Source organism: Coptis chinensis, chromosome 1, assembly GCF_015680905.1.
Source record: "Coptis chinensis isolate HL-2020 chromosome 1, ASM1568090v1, whole genome shotgun sequence".
In the NCBI taxonomy this organism is placed as follows: Eukaryota; Viridiplantae; Streptophyta; class Magnoliopsida; order Ranunculales; family Ranunculaceae; genus Coptis; species Coptis chinensis.
The window spans coordinates 5134952-5150953 of record NC_141456.1 but is presented as its reverse complement, the minus strand read 5'-3'; the positions used below and the strand labels follow the sequence as shown (position 1 = coordinate 5150953).

Genomic DNA, 16002 nt, shown 5'->3' with positions numbered 1-16002 from the left:
CTTAGAAAACTTTGAACTGAAAGAATGAGGGGACAATGCAACTATGTAAGAATGATGGTAACCTGGCAACCGAATTCACCCAAATTCGGATTGTTTACATTTTTTCCTCTGAGAATTATTTTGAGTACGATCGCCCATAGACCATAGTAATGATGTTTGTGAGCATGGTAAAAGGTATAGACAAATAATTAAATCTAGTTGAACTCATTGTTATACTAGTTGTTCAGTTCTTTTTGTCTGTTACAACACTTATTTCACAAGTAGATGAAGATTTCACATTGAAGTAAAAGTCAGGTAAAACATGAAAGCACTAATTTGGTCTAGAGATTTTTCATTCTGTTGATAGATGTGGTGTTTCTTAATGGAATAAACAGGTGAGATGAGGTAATCTTGTTTAATTTAAATGTTATTGCGATATATCTATTGTCCGATTATTGTTGATGTACATTTGTTCGTATTAATAACTTGTTGTTGTTGTCTTTAATGAGAGTCGGAGTTAGAGTTCTTTACGTTGGAACCTGAGGCAGTGAAGACCACCAAAGAGTCTTATACTCATGCTAGAACAGGTTAATGCCAATAATACTCAGAGAGTATGGAGTCCTGATGCAAAAGGAATCTTCTTAGTGGCTTCGGTTTATGATACTATCAGAAATAAAGACAACAAGATTGGATGCCTTGAAAGTTTTGTCTGCATATTCAATAGTGTATATATATATGTGCTACACTGTGACAACACATGGAGGCAAGCTGAATAGTCTCTGGTCATGTCTCATGCTGTTCAGCATCTTAAGTGGGGTGGGAACCGCGGATGCTCAGGTCCAAAGCCCACGTGATGGCTAGGTGGCTAGGTACAATTTCCTCTACTCATACTACCTCAGTGATGGCTAGGTATACTTTTTCAATTTCGCTCTTTATATTTTCTGTTTCTAACTTATAAAACCTTCCCATTGTGTTTGATCAGTAGCATGTTTCCCTTTATATATTCTTTCTATTGTGTGATATGACTTTACTGGAAAAATATTTTGTCTACAATACATAACTTAATAATAAGATTCTATGACGAGTTAGATGAGATAATATGAATCTTGTTGTTTTAGGATCATAGTTATTACCTCGACATTCCGCTAAAGTAGTTTTTCTAATATTACATGGGGTTTTGCATATTACATATGTCCATGATAATACATACTAAATAGCTTAAATGGTTATAAATAGTGTTCCCTCACGTATTTATAGGATAGAGTGGAATAGACCTACATTGGTTGTATTTTCTTCTTTTACATGGCATTATTGTAGCTCTTAATTCATGAGTCTAGTACACACTTGCACATAAATAGATTTTGTTTTGGATTTTTTCAAAAGTTTAGTACACACTTGGTTCTTGTTTTTAATGAGTTCGTTGAGTTTAAGGAGTCTGTTTCGGATTTTTGTGAAAGGTTAAGTTTGGCATTAATGGGCTTGTTGCTATTGTTGTTGCCATGGACCAAAATATCGCCGATATATTTTCGATATATATCGGTATTTTTTGACATATATCCACGAATATAGAATTTTTTTCCGATATATATCGGAATTTCCGATATGAAATTTTATTCACCCGATATAATCGATATTTCGATATAATCGATATATATCGGTTGACTTTTTGACCATTTTAAAATATAAACCGATATTTCCAATATATATCCGATATTTTCGATATTATATTTCCGATATATCCGATATTTCCGATATTTTAAATAGTTGGTGGTTACCAAAAATGGATATATCCGAAATATCCGATATATATCGGTTTTTGGGTACACCGATATATTCATCGATATCGATATTTTGGGCCTTGGTTGTTGCTAGTAATTACTATTGATCTACTCTAAGATCGGTTCTAAATCAATAATATGATGACAGTGCAGGAATAATTGTGGGTTTATACTATCATTGCTTCATTTAATTTATTATAGATATACATATGTATGATTTTTGAGGCTTGCTTAGGCTATTTTGTAGAGTGTTGCTGGTGCTACATGTTATGGGAATAGATGGCTTGACCACACCCTAATGCCTGACATGGGGCATTATGACTCTCCCATGTTTATTGTTGCTAGGACTCACCCTTTACGTATGTTATTTCAATTTTTGGCCTTGTTTTATGTCAGTGAGTTTTTGGCCTTGTTTTATGTCAGTGAGTTATTACTTACATCTCTTATTGTGAATTCAATTAATGGAATGGTACTTTACTTATAATATGATCTTTGATGGGAATATAATCATAGAAAGGACACAAATAGATGTCATAGATGAGACATGGTACGCGGCGTTTGGGCCCTCCGAAACATGAAAAGGTCACAAGTCCTGGAGGCGGCGTTTGGGCTCTCCGAAACATGAAAAGGTCGCAAGTCCTGGAGGCGGCGTTTGGGCCCTCCGAAACATGAAAAGGTCGCAAGTTCTGGACGCGGCGTTTGGGCCCTCCGAAACATGAAAAGGTCGCAAGTCCTGGTCGTGGCATTTGGGCCCTCCGAAACATGAAAAGGTCGCAAGTCCTGGACGCGGTGTGTGGGCCCTTCGAAACATGAAAAGGGCGCAAGTTTGGCGCTGGCATTTGGGGCCTCCAAACATGAAAAGGGGTGCATATAAGGGTTGATCCAAACATGAAAAGGGCGCAAGTCTTGGCGACATAAGGGCCGATTCAAAACATGAAAAGGGCGCAAGTCCCGGACGCGGCATTTGGGCCCTCCAAACATGAAAAGGGCACAAGTCCCGGACCAGCGCATAAGGGCCATCCAAACATGAAAAGGGCAAGCATTTGGTCCCCGGACGCTGCATGGTACACCAATCAATCAAAGACTCGGGGCGATAATAGTTGTCCCCGGACTTGGCATGGCCCGGTTTGAATCAAACACTTGGGGCGGAGGAGGTCCCGGACGCCGCATGGTACGCCAACCGAATCAAAGACTTCGGGGCAGATAATAGTTGTCCCTGGACTTGGCATGGTACGCCGGTCCGAATCAAACACTTGGGGGAGGAGGTCCCTAGACGCGGCATGGTACGCCAATCCGAATCAAAGACTTAGGGGGCAGATAATAGTTGTCCCTGGACTTGGCATGGTACACCGGTCCGAATCAAACACTTGGGGGCGGAGGTCCCTAGATGCGGCATGGTATGCCAATCCGAATCAAAGACTCAGGGGAGGCAGATAATAGTTGTCTGGACTTGGCATGGTACGCCGGTTCGAATCAAAGACTATAAGGCGTAATTCCTGGATGTAGCGTGGTTGGGCAGTCCTAAAATGAAAAAGGGCAAGTCCTCTCGCGGCATTTGGGCCAATCCGAAAAATGTAAAGGGCACGAATGTGTGTCCTAATTAACACTTGGGGGCAACCTAAGCAAGGAAAGAGCTAAGTATCCCTGAGGATCCGCAGTACTTGGGGGTAAGATGATATTCGGATCCAATAGTTACATTTGTTAGTTGATCCCTGGCTAGTTTTACCAAACCAGCCGGCATCAACTTGGGGGCATGCGAATATAACAAATAGTCATATACAGATACTCGAGTACTTGGTCAAAAGGAAAGAGTGGATTATGAGGAAAATGGTGACTGGCGTTCATAGAGATGGAGGGTGTTCTCATATCACAATATATTCGTGTTTAAAATAATTTGTTCAAACGTGGAAACATATAAGAAGGGGATTTCTTTTAAGGGGATGGTTTTCTATAGAGCTTTTCCTGATTCGAAAACTTATAGTAACCTTCTTAAGTTCATGCTTAATCTTAGGAAAGTGCGAGAAGTTTCAGTCATTTTCAATGAGATGGTAAAAAATGAGTTTATTCCCACTCACTTAAAAAACAGAAAGCTCCGCAGACTTACGCTTTATGTGGATATTGGTGATCCTGATATGGCTATAAAAGTTTGGAAATGCATGCTTGAGAATGAAATGACGCCTGGTTGGGAGATAGCTGGAAACAAGCTTATGGTTGCCCGTGACCTCAATAGACTGCCAGAGGCACGCAAGTACGCAGAAGATATGATAGAGAGGGGAATTAAGTTGCACTCTAAAACTTTGTCCAAGTTGAAACAGAGCCTTACGCAATTGGGCAAGGCATATGCTTACGATGAACTGTTAAGGAAATGGAAGTCTAATGCTCATTAGCCCAACTGATGGCACTTCTGTAAAATACATAGGTTCAGATTTTGTTATAGTGGGTTTTGGTCATATGTGTTCCTCATGAAGCTTGCTGCCTCCTGACAAAGACTTCAAGTTTGCAGATGAACAGACAATAAGATATTCAAAGTGCTACCCAATGTATGGTATTTTCTTATCCTTGTGCATAGTGACATATTTTGGAGCAGTTTGTCGTGATTGGTATTTCTGGCTTTGTTGGTACATGTTGTCCTTCTCACGTCCCCATTTCCTCGAAGGAAACTTCTTCAGATGTTAGTGTTTAACATTATAACTTGGTTGTTGATTTCCTTCCGTCTATGTTTCTATCCATATAAAAGAAATTGATTGATTTTACAAATTATTAACTGCATTTCTCTAATATATTTGGCCTGCGAGGCAAATCAGTGTTATATTCATGTGTTCGGATTTGTTGGAGTGCATTGCTGAAAGCAAACTGTTTAAATATTTGGTTCAATCATTATATTACCTTAATTGACACAGTACCATTACAAGAATCTGTGAGTTAACATGCAGTGCAGGTTCAGCAATGAGTAGACAGTTGAATGACTAATACAACACATATGGGGTTGTTGTCGAAACAGAGTCTACAGGTTTGGTTTTGATGCCCACAAGCAATGAGAGACAGTATGAACTGATGAAGAGAACCTGGTGCCTGTGCGTAGAAATATTTAGCAATGATATGAAGGAACTCTTTCCTACTATAAATCACTCTACAGTCTTATATATTTTACACATTCAGGTCCAACTTATTTTGGACACGTCTACTCTAAAGCAGCCCTCAAAGAATCTGATTATGCATTGATCTGTTCCTTATTCTTATGAACTATACTACTCCCAAGTGACCCCTTCTTAAATTATAGTCCAAAATTTGATACACATGAACTCGAACTGTCAAGAAGTGTATCCTTTATGTTCATGGTCAGTTGGTAACACTAGTCACACCTCCATGACTCCATCACGCATTTCAACATATCAACTAGGAGCTTAATTCTTTCCAGTAACACAACAAAGTTACGAACGAGTTCTTAACTATATAGAAAATGTACTTAAATCACTGGAAACCACAACAAAGTAGCGGCTATTGTAGGCCAGAGAGATGCAGAAAATGCATAGGCCATATTCTCAGTTCAAAGGGTCATTGAATATTGAATATAGTTTCCAAGATATCAAAGAACTAATATGATAGTTGTTAATGTAAATTGCAGTTCAGGTAAGTTTGGTATTAGGAATGAAGATAAGTGTACCGTGATTGAATTTGTGGAAGTTGAAATAGTAAACGAACTCTGGCTTCTTGGCACCACGGGCCAAATTAACGGTCCGCGGTACCAAGAGGGGGCAACTGCTATGGCCTTAATAAGGCCTATGAGGCCCATAGGTCCAAAAGATGAGGCCCATAGGTAAGCAGCATAAAAAGAATAAGATGAGTGAATAGAGGGGAAAGGGAAAAAAAAGAGCTAGTGATTTTTTAGGTCGTAACAATATAGATCGAATGATCCCAACATTTCTTGTCCTCATTCTTTTCGAGAAATGCATTCAAACACATTTGATCTAAAATAGAAAGTCCGGTGTTACTTCTATTACATGCAGAAGTAATGCATTCTAAACACATTTCGAGAAATGCAGAATTCTCCAAGTCTCAACCGGGCATCAAATCATTAATCAGCATAAACATTCTTTCTAAAACCAACTCCTAATTTTTTTTGCATTTTTCCGGTCTAACAGATATAGATGAACGTGATTGTGTAGAATTGATTCTTGCTCAAGATGCAAAGTCAGACTGCCAAGTCGAAAATAACACACAGAAATTGATCTATAGCATGTTACAGAGATGAGATAATTGTTATCTCCAACGCAATAGATGGTATTGACATTCAAGTTTGCACTCTTATCACAAAATTTAGACTATTACAATAAACACCCTAAGTTGATATAAACCCAAAGAAAAAAAAATTTAGAACTAATTTCACAAGCAACGAATTAATCCACCCTCCCACCGTACTCACCATCACCATTACCAACCAAAATGGAAACGCATAAAAGGTCTAGAGTGATACTGAAAACCAAACTCTAGAACTTAGAAAGAGACATTTTCTGTTACGCAGTATTGCAAGGGGTAAAGAGGGAAATTTTCACTTATTTTAGGCTGTGCTTCATTTGTTGCAAAGAGAGTTGGGGTAAATAAGTTCATGCAAACAGAGTTGGAGCACTTACAACTTAAGCTAACAGTCAGACTGTCAGAGTTGCAATTGACTAATTAATACAACTCATGAGAAGAAAACAAAAAAACTTGCGTGTCCTCTACTCTTGTAGGGAAGGAAAATAAAGTTCGAGTGCCAAATAAAAAATAAAAAATTTCCAAAATCTTTTTACTTTTCCAGATTAACTTGAAAAGCAACAAATGTAAGTCTCTAACTCAAAGCGTCCAACAATTGCTCATCTCCGATACAATTTTGAAGTTACTCTCAACCACTAAATGCAAACAAATGTTTGAACATAATTGAAGTTTCTGATACACTCCATTATAATTTAACATTCAATCCATCATAAAACCATATGATCTTACACATGAGGTTCTGAAACCTATCAAAAAGAAGGGAGAAAAATTGGTTTACTGAATCCTCCATTTTAGCTCCAATGTATTGCATATCCGCGCAATACAACACGCAGCACTCAACGGATAACCTGATACTGTGAGCATAGAAGAAAAAAACACCCAAGATAATTAAGAACTTCAGCAATCTGAGACACAATCTGCACAATTCAGCAGAAAAAGAACTTGCAGTCGCAATCCCACAATGTGTAAAACAGAGAAAGCATTTAATGGCTGCATCATGCAATTTTTAATCTTCTACAAAGCAATTCAAGTATTGATCTCTACTTGTTCTTTTGTCAACAGCGTTGCTCTCCCGCAAACCATTTGCAGTTGCAGGTCCGAATATCAGATTTTATATTACATTACATGCCCTCTGAACAAAAGAGGTTAGAATTTCTAACAAGGGCATTGGATAAGAGAGTTTAATAAGCATTTTTGTTCCAAGATACACTTTTTAGGCTGAGTAGTAAACAAGATAAGCCATGTTTTTCTTTTTCTTTTTATTGTTCTACTAACTCCGAATTTTGCCTTTATTATGTTCATGAAGATTTTATCTGATTACCATTTGAGAGAACAAACTATCCCAATTGCAATTTTCTATTGGACAATTCGACGAGATGACATGTAATATGAATACTTGCAGTTCGTATTGTTTATTAAGTGGTGTGGCCAGTGAGGTAAACTAAGTTCAAGGGATTCATATTTAACTAGGATAATTTTTATTGTAATTTTTGTTTAAATTCCCAGAGCATACTGTCATATGTTTTTTATCCAAGGAATTAGTTCCAAGTATATCCTATTAATCGTAATGAACACGTATCAAGTATGAAAGATGGAAACAGTAATAAACAAATCCTAACCCTCCTTTCGTACCCTACTATACATCTTTACAAGCACACAAAGATATAAAGAAAATGTTATGTTCGCACAACATTACATGATGATAACCAATACCTGATATAAAATCATCTGTATACTCCTTATCAATTTTCCCATGGGCCATAGCACCAACCTGATTGTGTACCACATAACAAGATGCTCAATCAGATAAGTAGAGAACGTAACAATTAAAGGAGTATTTTGAGAGATTTGGATAGTACCACAAAAACTAGGTTCACATCATTGCTAGCAGCGGCAACGTAGTCCTGTAACTGGACCAATTTCTCTGAGCTATAAGAAAGGCCTGAAATGCCAAGATATTAGTCATATAGATCTAATTCCCCATAATGAAAAAGAACTTGCATGTAAATCGCTTACCTATTTTGCGAGAGTTGACGGGGAGATGTTGAGTTACTGGATTTTTTATAACGCGCAAAAGCTTTTCGCGCTTGCTAGTGGCACTTATACTCAGTTTCTGAAGCAGTTGCACTACAATAATTATTAGAAAGAAAATGATGCCAGAGTTAATATCATGATGAAGCAGGAAGAAAAAATACGCAAAATTTATCAGTAAAATTCCAAATGCTATTAGAACAAACCCCCTTTGATCAAATTTTTGCCCCACCATAAAATGGAAACAGCTAGACTTTACTATATCCCTTTATCACAGAGATCAAATTGATCTCTAAAATCTAAATGATGTCCCTCTCCAGAAGTCGGGCTTTAAAACATGAAAATTGACTACTTGTGGACAACATTCAAATTTTTAAGACAGAAAATACCTATGGGTGGTTGCATCTCCAGTGCTACAAATGACAACATCAAGCTCTATTGCTCCATATTCCAGCCTTTATATCAATAATCTCAGACTGTTGTCAGGGCTAGGCGAGGCGCAAGGCATTAGCTTTCTAAATTAATGCCCTTGGACAATATAGATCTCAGAGGAAAAACATTTTAATGTTGGAGCTCTGTTTTGACCATAAACTCTAAATCCAGAGATATAGCACCACTCGCCCACTTGAATTGCTCTAAGTAATTTGATAATGAAGTACAATCTCCATAAAACTATCCAAGATTTGCTCCATTGTAATTAACCTAGAGGTTTATAAGTGACAGAAAACTTGGGTCCAATAAAGGTTGACACATTCACAAAATGACAGGCAACATATGTCGTAGCAAGACTAATACTTACGTACCTAACAGCTCAATGAGAAAAAGAAAAGCAGAAGATATCAAGAACTTACACATGACACCACAAAACCTCTTAAATGTTCTTGGCATACGAACATGAGGTTTGACTTCAAAAAGCACCCCTTTTTCCGTTTTAACATATAAAGCTCGTAACCTTCCAGCCTTATTAAGTGGGCTATCCAGTATTGCAAGAAGTGCCTGAAAAATATAAATAATACTTAAAGGAACCAATCATGCATTTAATAAAAAAAATAAAATAAGAAACCAATGAACCTGATGAGCAATGTCAGGCCTATAATCCCCAGGATTCTTATTATGCTTTCGTAGAAAATTGGCGTGATCATCCGAGTTCAATATCTGGTAAGTCTGAAAACACAAATTCCAACAGTATCACTATTATACAATCAATCAAAGGAATAAAACACCAAGTTTGCAAATCAAAATTATTACCTTTCCAACTTTAGCAACTTCCAAAGAAGCCCTTTCGAGAATGAAAATAACACCAGACTTTGACTTTTGGTCATTGGGTATTATTGGTATTCCGGCTAATTGGTTTACTGCTTCTTCCACTTCTTCTTGTTGGTGCTCTTGTATTTGCTCTTCTTTCTTCCACTTCTTCTTCTTCTTCTTGTTTTTCTACTTTGTAAGATTCATCTCTCTTCTTTCTCTTTCTGCTCCCTTTCACTGCAAATGGTCTCACCATTTTTTTCCTCTCTCTCTCACTCTCCCTTTACCAACTTTGAGTGTGTACCTCGAAACGAAGGAGAAGAACTAGGGCTTTCAACCCAATTAAAAAAAAAAGAGTTGCACCCATGCATACCCCTTCTTTTTATTCACGTGCTCCTAGTTCTACTTCGATTTTTTTTTTTTTTTTTAGAAACTCACGTGCCTACCATGTTGCAAAAAAGGCTTTATCACTAGAATAATTGGGGCGTGAGCTTTGCAGGAAATGAGAGGAGGAAGATAAATACAGGAAATGAAATGAGGGAGATGAAGAGAAGAGCAGGAAATGAAAGGAGAAAAATGAAAGAGGGAGGAGATGAGAAGAGCAGGAGATGAAAGAAGGAAGATGAAGGAGGGAGGAGATGAGAAGAGCAGGAAATGAAAGGTGGAGAAAAGAGAGAGACTATTAAGAAGGGGGGCAATGACAGACACCAGGGCCAAGACACATTTTACGCCCTCTCAAAAAAAAAAAACCAAAAAAAAAGTTAGCATACGCTCACTTGATTATTGAGCATACAAATTAAATTAAACCACGTCACATAATAATAAAAAGATTGTTTCGAGTAAAGCCGAAGGTGGCAAGAACAAATGCGTTAACAAAGTATTAACGCTTGAACATGTGGCCTTGTGAAAGGAATCTTTTATACACGTATGGTGAAGAGAACAATGAACAAGTAGACAGACGACTTCTTCCTTACATAAATTTTTATGTACTATGACACAAATGAGTTTGAATTGTTGCAACCATTGGTGGAGGCCGGGCATCATCAATCCTCGTCATCCACTTCATGAAAAGGCAGAGGTACAATCTTCACAGCCCTAAACTTGCCAGCATTATTCAGATGCTCATTCTCTAACCTGGACCATTTTCACAAAAAAGATGTAAGAATAGATTTACATATTGCACAAATGCGCATAATTAAATTTGTTTGTTTGGGTATAAAAGAACCTAGAGAACGAAACCAATTTTGCCTGTCAAAAATTAAAGTTTACCTGTAAAAGTTCCATTGCCCACGTCGGACAACTTCAAGGGCTGCTAAAAATAGCTCAGTTACTCTGTAGTCAATGCTCCCAAAACTAGAATGGAGAACAGTTTGCAACCAAGCTAGTCTAAGAACAAGGTTCAGTCCCTGCAAAAAAAAAAAAATGTTCAGCTGTTACCTTTGAAATTATGATGTTGTATGTATCATGTATACTAACTTATTTTTACCATTATTAGGCCTATGAAGTCAAATATGATCACTTCAGAACAGAGATGGATATCAAAACCACACTGTCTCTTGATTCTCTATTGACATCCATAAGAAATGAAACATTCTAATTTAGTTCCAGCAGCCATGTTCCCTTTTAAAACAGTGGCCATCAGAGTGAGTAAACTTTTTTTTTTCTTTTGTATGTTTGTTTGTCCTGCTTAGGATCATCTGGTTACAGCTACAATTGAGCTATGATCAATCCAAAGGCAGCCTTGAATGTTTAGGTGTCAATGCGTCACCAGATATCAACTTTACTATGAATATATACGATTCATAGCCATCATGTTAAGATTTTTATTGATAAATGTAACCAGCACTGAGGTGATCGAATGTATAACAATTACCATGGAGAAGTAGTAAATGAATTTTCGTCGAAGCATTAGTTCATTCCTTAACCAAGGATTTTTTGAGTGAGACTGGAGCAATCCCCAGTCCTTAACAAAATCCCAGTACAATTGATACACTGTCGCAGCACTTGACATGACGACAACAAGACATAACCATCCAATGCTCTGTTCCTTCTCATATGCGACTTTGGCACCGGCTGCCAACATGGCAGACACGTACTTCCCCAAGTTGACAAGGTGGCTTGCATCTCCTTCATCAAACCACCTCCTAGCACACTGCATACGAATCAATTAAGTAAAAAAAATTCATTAGACATACAAGTAAATCTCTTTCTTTGCATAGAGGAAATCACAAAGAGAACGATAATTAAGAATATATTTAAGTAATAAAACCTAACCTGCATTGCTCTCCAATAATAAGGCAGAAAGGACACAGCATATGCGAGATCCCTATAATGCTTGGTCATGCAAAATCCATAATCTTCAGTTTTGTAGCTCCCAGTAATGTAATAACATGCCACGTATTCGAGGTTTCTAAGCATTGGCACCTATAGAATTATATGACAAATAAACCTCATTGGAACTGTACACAAATAATATAGTGACGTTTGCATATTTTGTAGTACACAAGTCTAGCTACCTGACTACAAAATTGGTCAGCCATGAAGAAATCCAGCATGACCACCTGCAAGAGAAAAAAGTACAGACAAGTTAGTAGTATTAAAGATAAATTGAGGAAAACACAAACAAAAAAAAAGTAAATTCATATAGTTCCTTAAGCCATGATGGAATGACAGAAGATTACTCTGCTTGTTTAATACTTAAACCCCGTCAGATTTTAATAGAGTCATATGGTTAGTCCAATCAAGATTTATTCGTCTAAACTCAAAATCATACCTTGTATAGAGGTGTCAATACAATATTCCTAATCACTTTGAGGAAACGATAGCGGCTTGATTGGTAGATGACATTGAAAGGACAGACCAGCAACAGTACGAAGAACTGCATTGAACAAAAGTTTTAACTTAATTCATGGTTCTTTTCCCTTCGTTATACTTTTTCTCGAACTTGGGCGTGATGTGTGCTGATTGCACTAGCATAGCATATATATTGAGAATGGGTGGATTACCAGTAGAAGAAGGCCAGGAATTGCTTGAATCTGAGTAGATGATGAATGCCCTTTTGCAACAAGTGATAAGTGGGCAAACATGACCCCGACAACTGCAGTCATTGATGTAGTACTGATCAAGAACACATCTCTGTACTTGAGCTCCTTAGTAGGCGCCAGCTCAAAGATGAAGCTATAGTTGATTCGAGCTTTTCTCCACATAAAAATGTTGCACCCGTACAAGAATAGGTGCAAAAACAATAGGCTGAACATACTGTAGGAGAAGAAAACAGTGTCACAAATATAATGATCAGAAATGTCTTGTAACTAATAAGACTCAAATCCACATAACTGATGAATACTTGCCTGAGTACAGGGTAGACAGTTTCCATATACACGGTATCAGATCGTCTAGTGTACACTCCAGTAATGTGTGCCATGATGACATACCCAGCAAAGAGCGCGACAAAGCATCCAGTGAAGAGCCCTGATATGAGAAGACAACTATAATGCTTGAGTCACTTCAGACCATGGTTTTCAATTTTGATTACTTAGCCCATTACAGCCTAACTAGTGGCACGTACACTTTTTAGGATCTCTACACTCAAATGGGCGTCACATGATTATGGCCTAGGATGGTTCCTTCATCTTTATAATCCACTAGAAACATGAACTATTGTAGCCATTCCAGGCAAAGTTTAGTGGCCCTTGTTGGCATGTCTTTTTTCTTTTCCATAGATACATGACTAGAAGGAATAAACCATTTAGATGCTAAAAGTACAGAAAGAGGCCATAAGACTTACGAAATAAGGAAATATGCTTCTCAGTATTGTTTTTGCAATCCTGTTACACTAATCAGAATAATTTATATAAGAAAATTACCAATGAAAAATGTGACAGCATGGGATTCTTTACGCTGACGTGGTTTAAGGTATTTCATTGCCTTTCTCCGGTTATCTTCAGCGAAATGTTTAACAAACAGCTCTTCAACTTCATCTGCTAACTTGATCACCTGTTATTAGTGAAACTGATTAGAGGTTACACATTAGCCTAAGTTTGGATGGAAAAGCTTTTCTCCTGTGTGTGTCAGACACATATCTAAGCGAGATATGTGTCAGTCTAGGACCAACAAACTCATAATTCAATAGTTTTGAGACGCGAGGAACATCATTTCTAGCTATTGCACACAATATAATCACTGTCACAGCCTACATCAATGAGTATGCCCCAAGTCTTAAGATCCTCCAATTATGAAATGAACAATTAACTGTACATTGATGGTTACAAGACATTCACTATGTGTAATGGGAAGATAATGACCTTATCAGAACTGTTGAAATATGAACTCTCCACCACTTTTAGATAGATAGGCAGAACTTGTTTCTCAGTAACCTGAAAGAATCAAAAGCACTTTAGTCTAGTTTCTTGCACCATCTCAATTAGAAGTTTCCTAGAAAATTACAGAGTTTTCATCACATACTTTGTCAAATTTCTTCAATATCTTGGCAAAAGCAAGCATGTTTAAGTTCCTGCGAAACCATTCCACCATTGTACAAAATCAGGAATGTCATAAGGATAATTTTCTTCTATTCGAATTAAGTTGATTAATTTCATTGAAGCCTTGAAGTAACTATGATACCTATAAGCCTTAAGGTAACCTAATCCTTTATAGAGCTCAACAAAAGCTCCTCTAATCATCTTCTCTGCATGGCGAACCTTAGTTTTGTTGATACTTTGCTTACTTCCTTCCGAATTACATTTCTTGGACTGGTTAATTAAATCTTCCCGAAGCAAATAAGTTATCGCTGATAGGGTGCGAGTGGGTGTAGTGAGAGGAATGTTGATCTTAACATTCTTTCCTTGGCAGTTGATCACCCGTCCTGATAGACTCCTTAGCTTTCCTTCTCTTTTAATCTTCATTGATTGTTCTATCTCATCTGGCTTTTGGGACTCTGATACTTCTACATCATTGGTCTCAGAATCAAATGTGGAGTTGTCTTCATCAACCTGTGCTTGATCTATTGTGTCCTTCATAGACTCCTCTTTGAAAAAGGAAAAAAAGTGATTAAGTGAACATAAATAATTAGCCAAAGAAGTATTACAGGAAAAATAAAAATTGATGATCTCCATCCATATCATAAAAAACAGAACTCCCCTGACACATTTTTCTCTGAGCATCACCGTATGAGCTAACATAAAGCATTCTTCTAGAGCAGATTAAATAGGAATGTTTTAGAGATAAAATTCATGCATGTGTGGTGAAGTGTTCAACTCGTAGTCATGAGAAGCAGAACTAGTTGAAATTTTGGTGGCAGAGGAAAATGTACTTACTAACATTCAAGATGAAAAGTTTCTATGTGAAAGAAGATAACAGTAGGAAACACTTAGAGATCCCTACTATAAATGACTAACAAAATACATTGACACAGTCTATGAAGCAAATATGGTTGAATAGGGAATATTAGTATACCACAAGAAAGTGAGCGTGAAATGGAATCATCCTCCTTCAACTCTTGATCAAAAGTGCTTTGCTTCCGTTGTTTTTCAAGTGCAGCTCTAAGATCAAGTAGGATCTCTATCTGTTTTTTTAATGACTCCCCCCTCTCCATGAACTCCATTTCCTTTGTTTTGTAAAACTGATTGACTTTGTTAAGCTGGTGATCCAGCTGGGCAAAAAACTCCTTAGCTGCATCCGTATCTGCGAATTGTTCTAGCAATTCTGTCTCATACAGGTCCCCCTTACTAGCAGAAGATGCAAGCTTCCTATGGACCTAACGAAAAACAAAAGACCACATGAGTGTTTAAGTACACTAGCTAAACTATATGTATGAACATAGACATTTAAGGTTATATATGAATTAGTGAGGAAGAGAAGATGTATGTACTTGAATGACACCATGTTCTCTATGTTGATGTCCAAATAAAGAGAACTTCCTTAGAGGTGAAAAGAGTGTACTAGATAGGGAGCCATGTTGATGCTTCATTGGTGCACTTTGGTTACTAAGAAGATGGATTTTCTTGAGGTCCTTCTTGAGTTGCCAATAATCAACAAAGGCCTCCTTCCATTCAGGAACAAGTTGGCCTTCAAACTGCTTGGAGAACTTCACCATCTTTACTCTCAATGTTCAAAGAAAATTGCAGAGCTCGTAGGTGGTGAGTTTGTGTAGGCCTTGTGATATTTGGGGTGTTTGAATGACCACCATGATCAAGTTATTTATGGAGGTGTAAAGGAACAGACTAATACTGCACGTTTTGATGCCCGACAGCACATGCTGTAATATCCTCTACACTAATATTATCCCATGCCTACCACTTGTAATTATGGATGGTGGCTAGGTTCGCCGGAAAATGACCCTATCTATTCCACCAGAAGCGATCACTCTCCGGCAAAATGTTCTTATGAATATTTGAAAAGTTTGGAACTTAACGTTGGTGGTAGTGGCCCAAATCTATTTGAAATATATCAAATTACTTTTTGGAGGGACACTTTTTTCATTAAAAAAAGTTGCCAAAGTACCATTTGTTTGTTATGTGCTGTTGAAGATTTACTAAGAACCCTTTCCTTTACATATAAATCCTCCAATAAATAATTTAGAGTTATAGGTATTTGCGTCATTTGCACATACAAATGTCCCTTGGTCAAGTTAAAGTTACATGAAGGTAAATTGCCGTAATTGGCTATAGCTCACATAGCACACAAACCTCACATCTTATTAGACCAGCATGATTCC

The 16002-nt window shown here is 37.5% G+C and overlaps 2 protein-coding genes and 1 long non-coding RNA gene across 3 annotated transcripts; 1 reads left to right on the top strand and 2 right to left on the bottom strand.

Annotated features, from left to right (window-relative positions):
* The first annotated feature begins 744 nt into the window (after positions 1-744).
* On the top strand, positions 745-7495 carry LOC147521560 (uncharacterized). Its single transcript, XR_015202794.1, has 3 exons — positions 745-848; positions 7074-7156; positions 7318-7495. It is a non-coding gene; the product is annotated as an uncharacterized LOC147521560 (long non-coding RNA).
* LOC147521559 (uncharacterized) lies at positions 6530-10011 on the bottom strand. The gene is given in 8 exon segments (XM_086573997.1): positions 6530-6865; positions 7725-7782; positions 7871-7953; positions 8028-8138; positions 8894-9038; positions 9114-9206; positions 9291-9441; positions 9443-10011. Coding segments are annotated over 8 exon segments (822 nt in total). The 5' UTR covers positions 9544-10011; the 3' UTR covers positions 6530-6785.
* A 172-nt stretch (positions 10012-10183) lies between these two features.
* On the bottom strand, positions 10184-15696 carry PHO1;H1 (EXS (ERD1/XPR1/SYG1) family protein). The gene is made up of 14 exons (XM_086573941.1): positions 15157-15696; positions 14742-15042; positions 13911-14313; positions 13752-13800; positions 13592-13663; positions 13154-13283; positions 12638-12758; positions 12293-12545; positions 12061-12165; positions 11804-11848; positions 11562-11711; positions 11161-11439; positions 10557-10693; positions 10184-10421 (listed from the first exon to the last, which is right to left on the bottom strand). Exons 1-14 carry the CDS (start codon positions 15379-15381, stop codon positions 10331-10333), a joined length of 2361 nt encoding a protein of 786 aa, XP_086430067.1. The 5' UTR covers positions 15382-15696; the 3' UTR covers positions 10184-10330.
* Between the last annotated feature and the right edge of the window lie 306 nt (positions 15697-16002).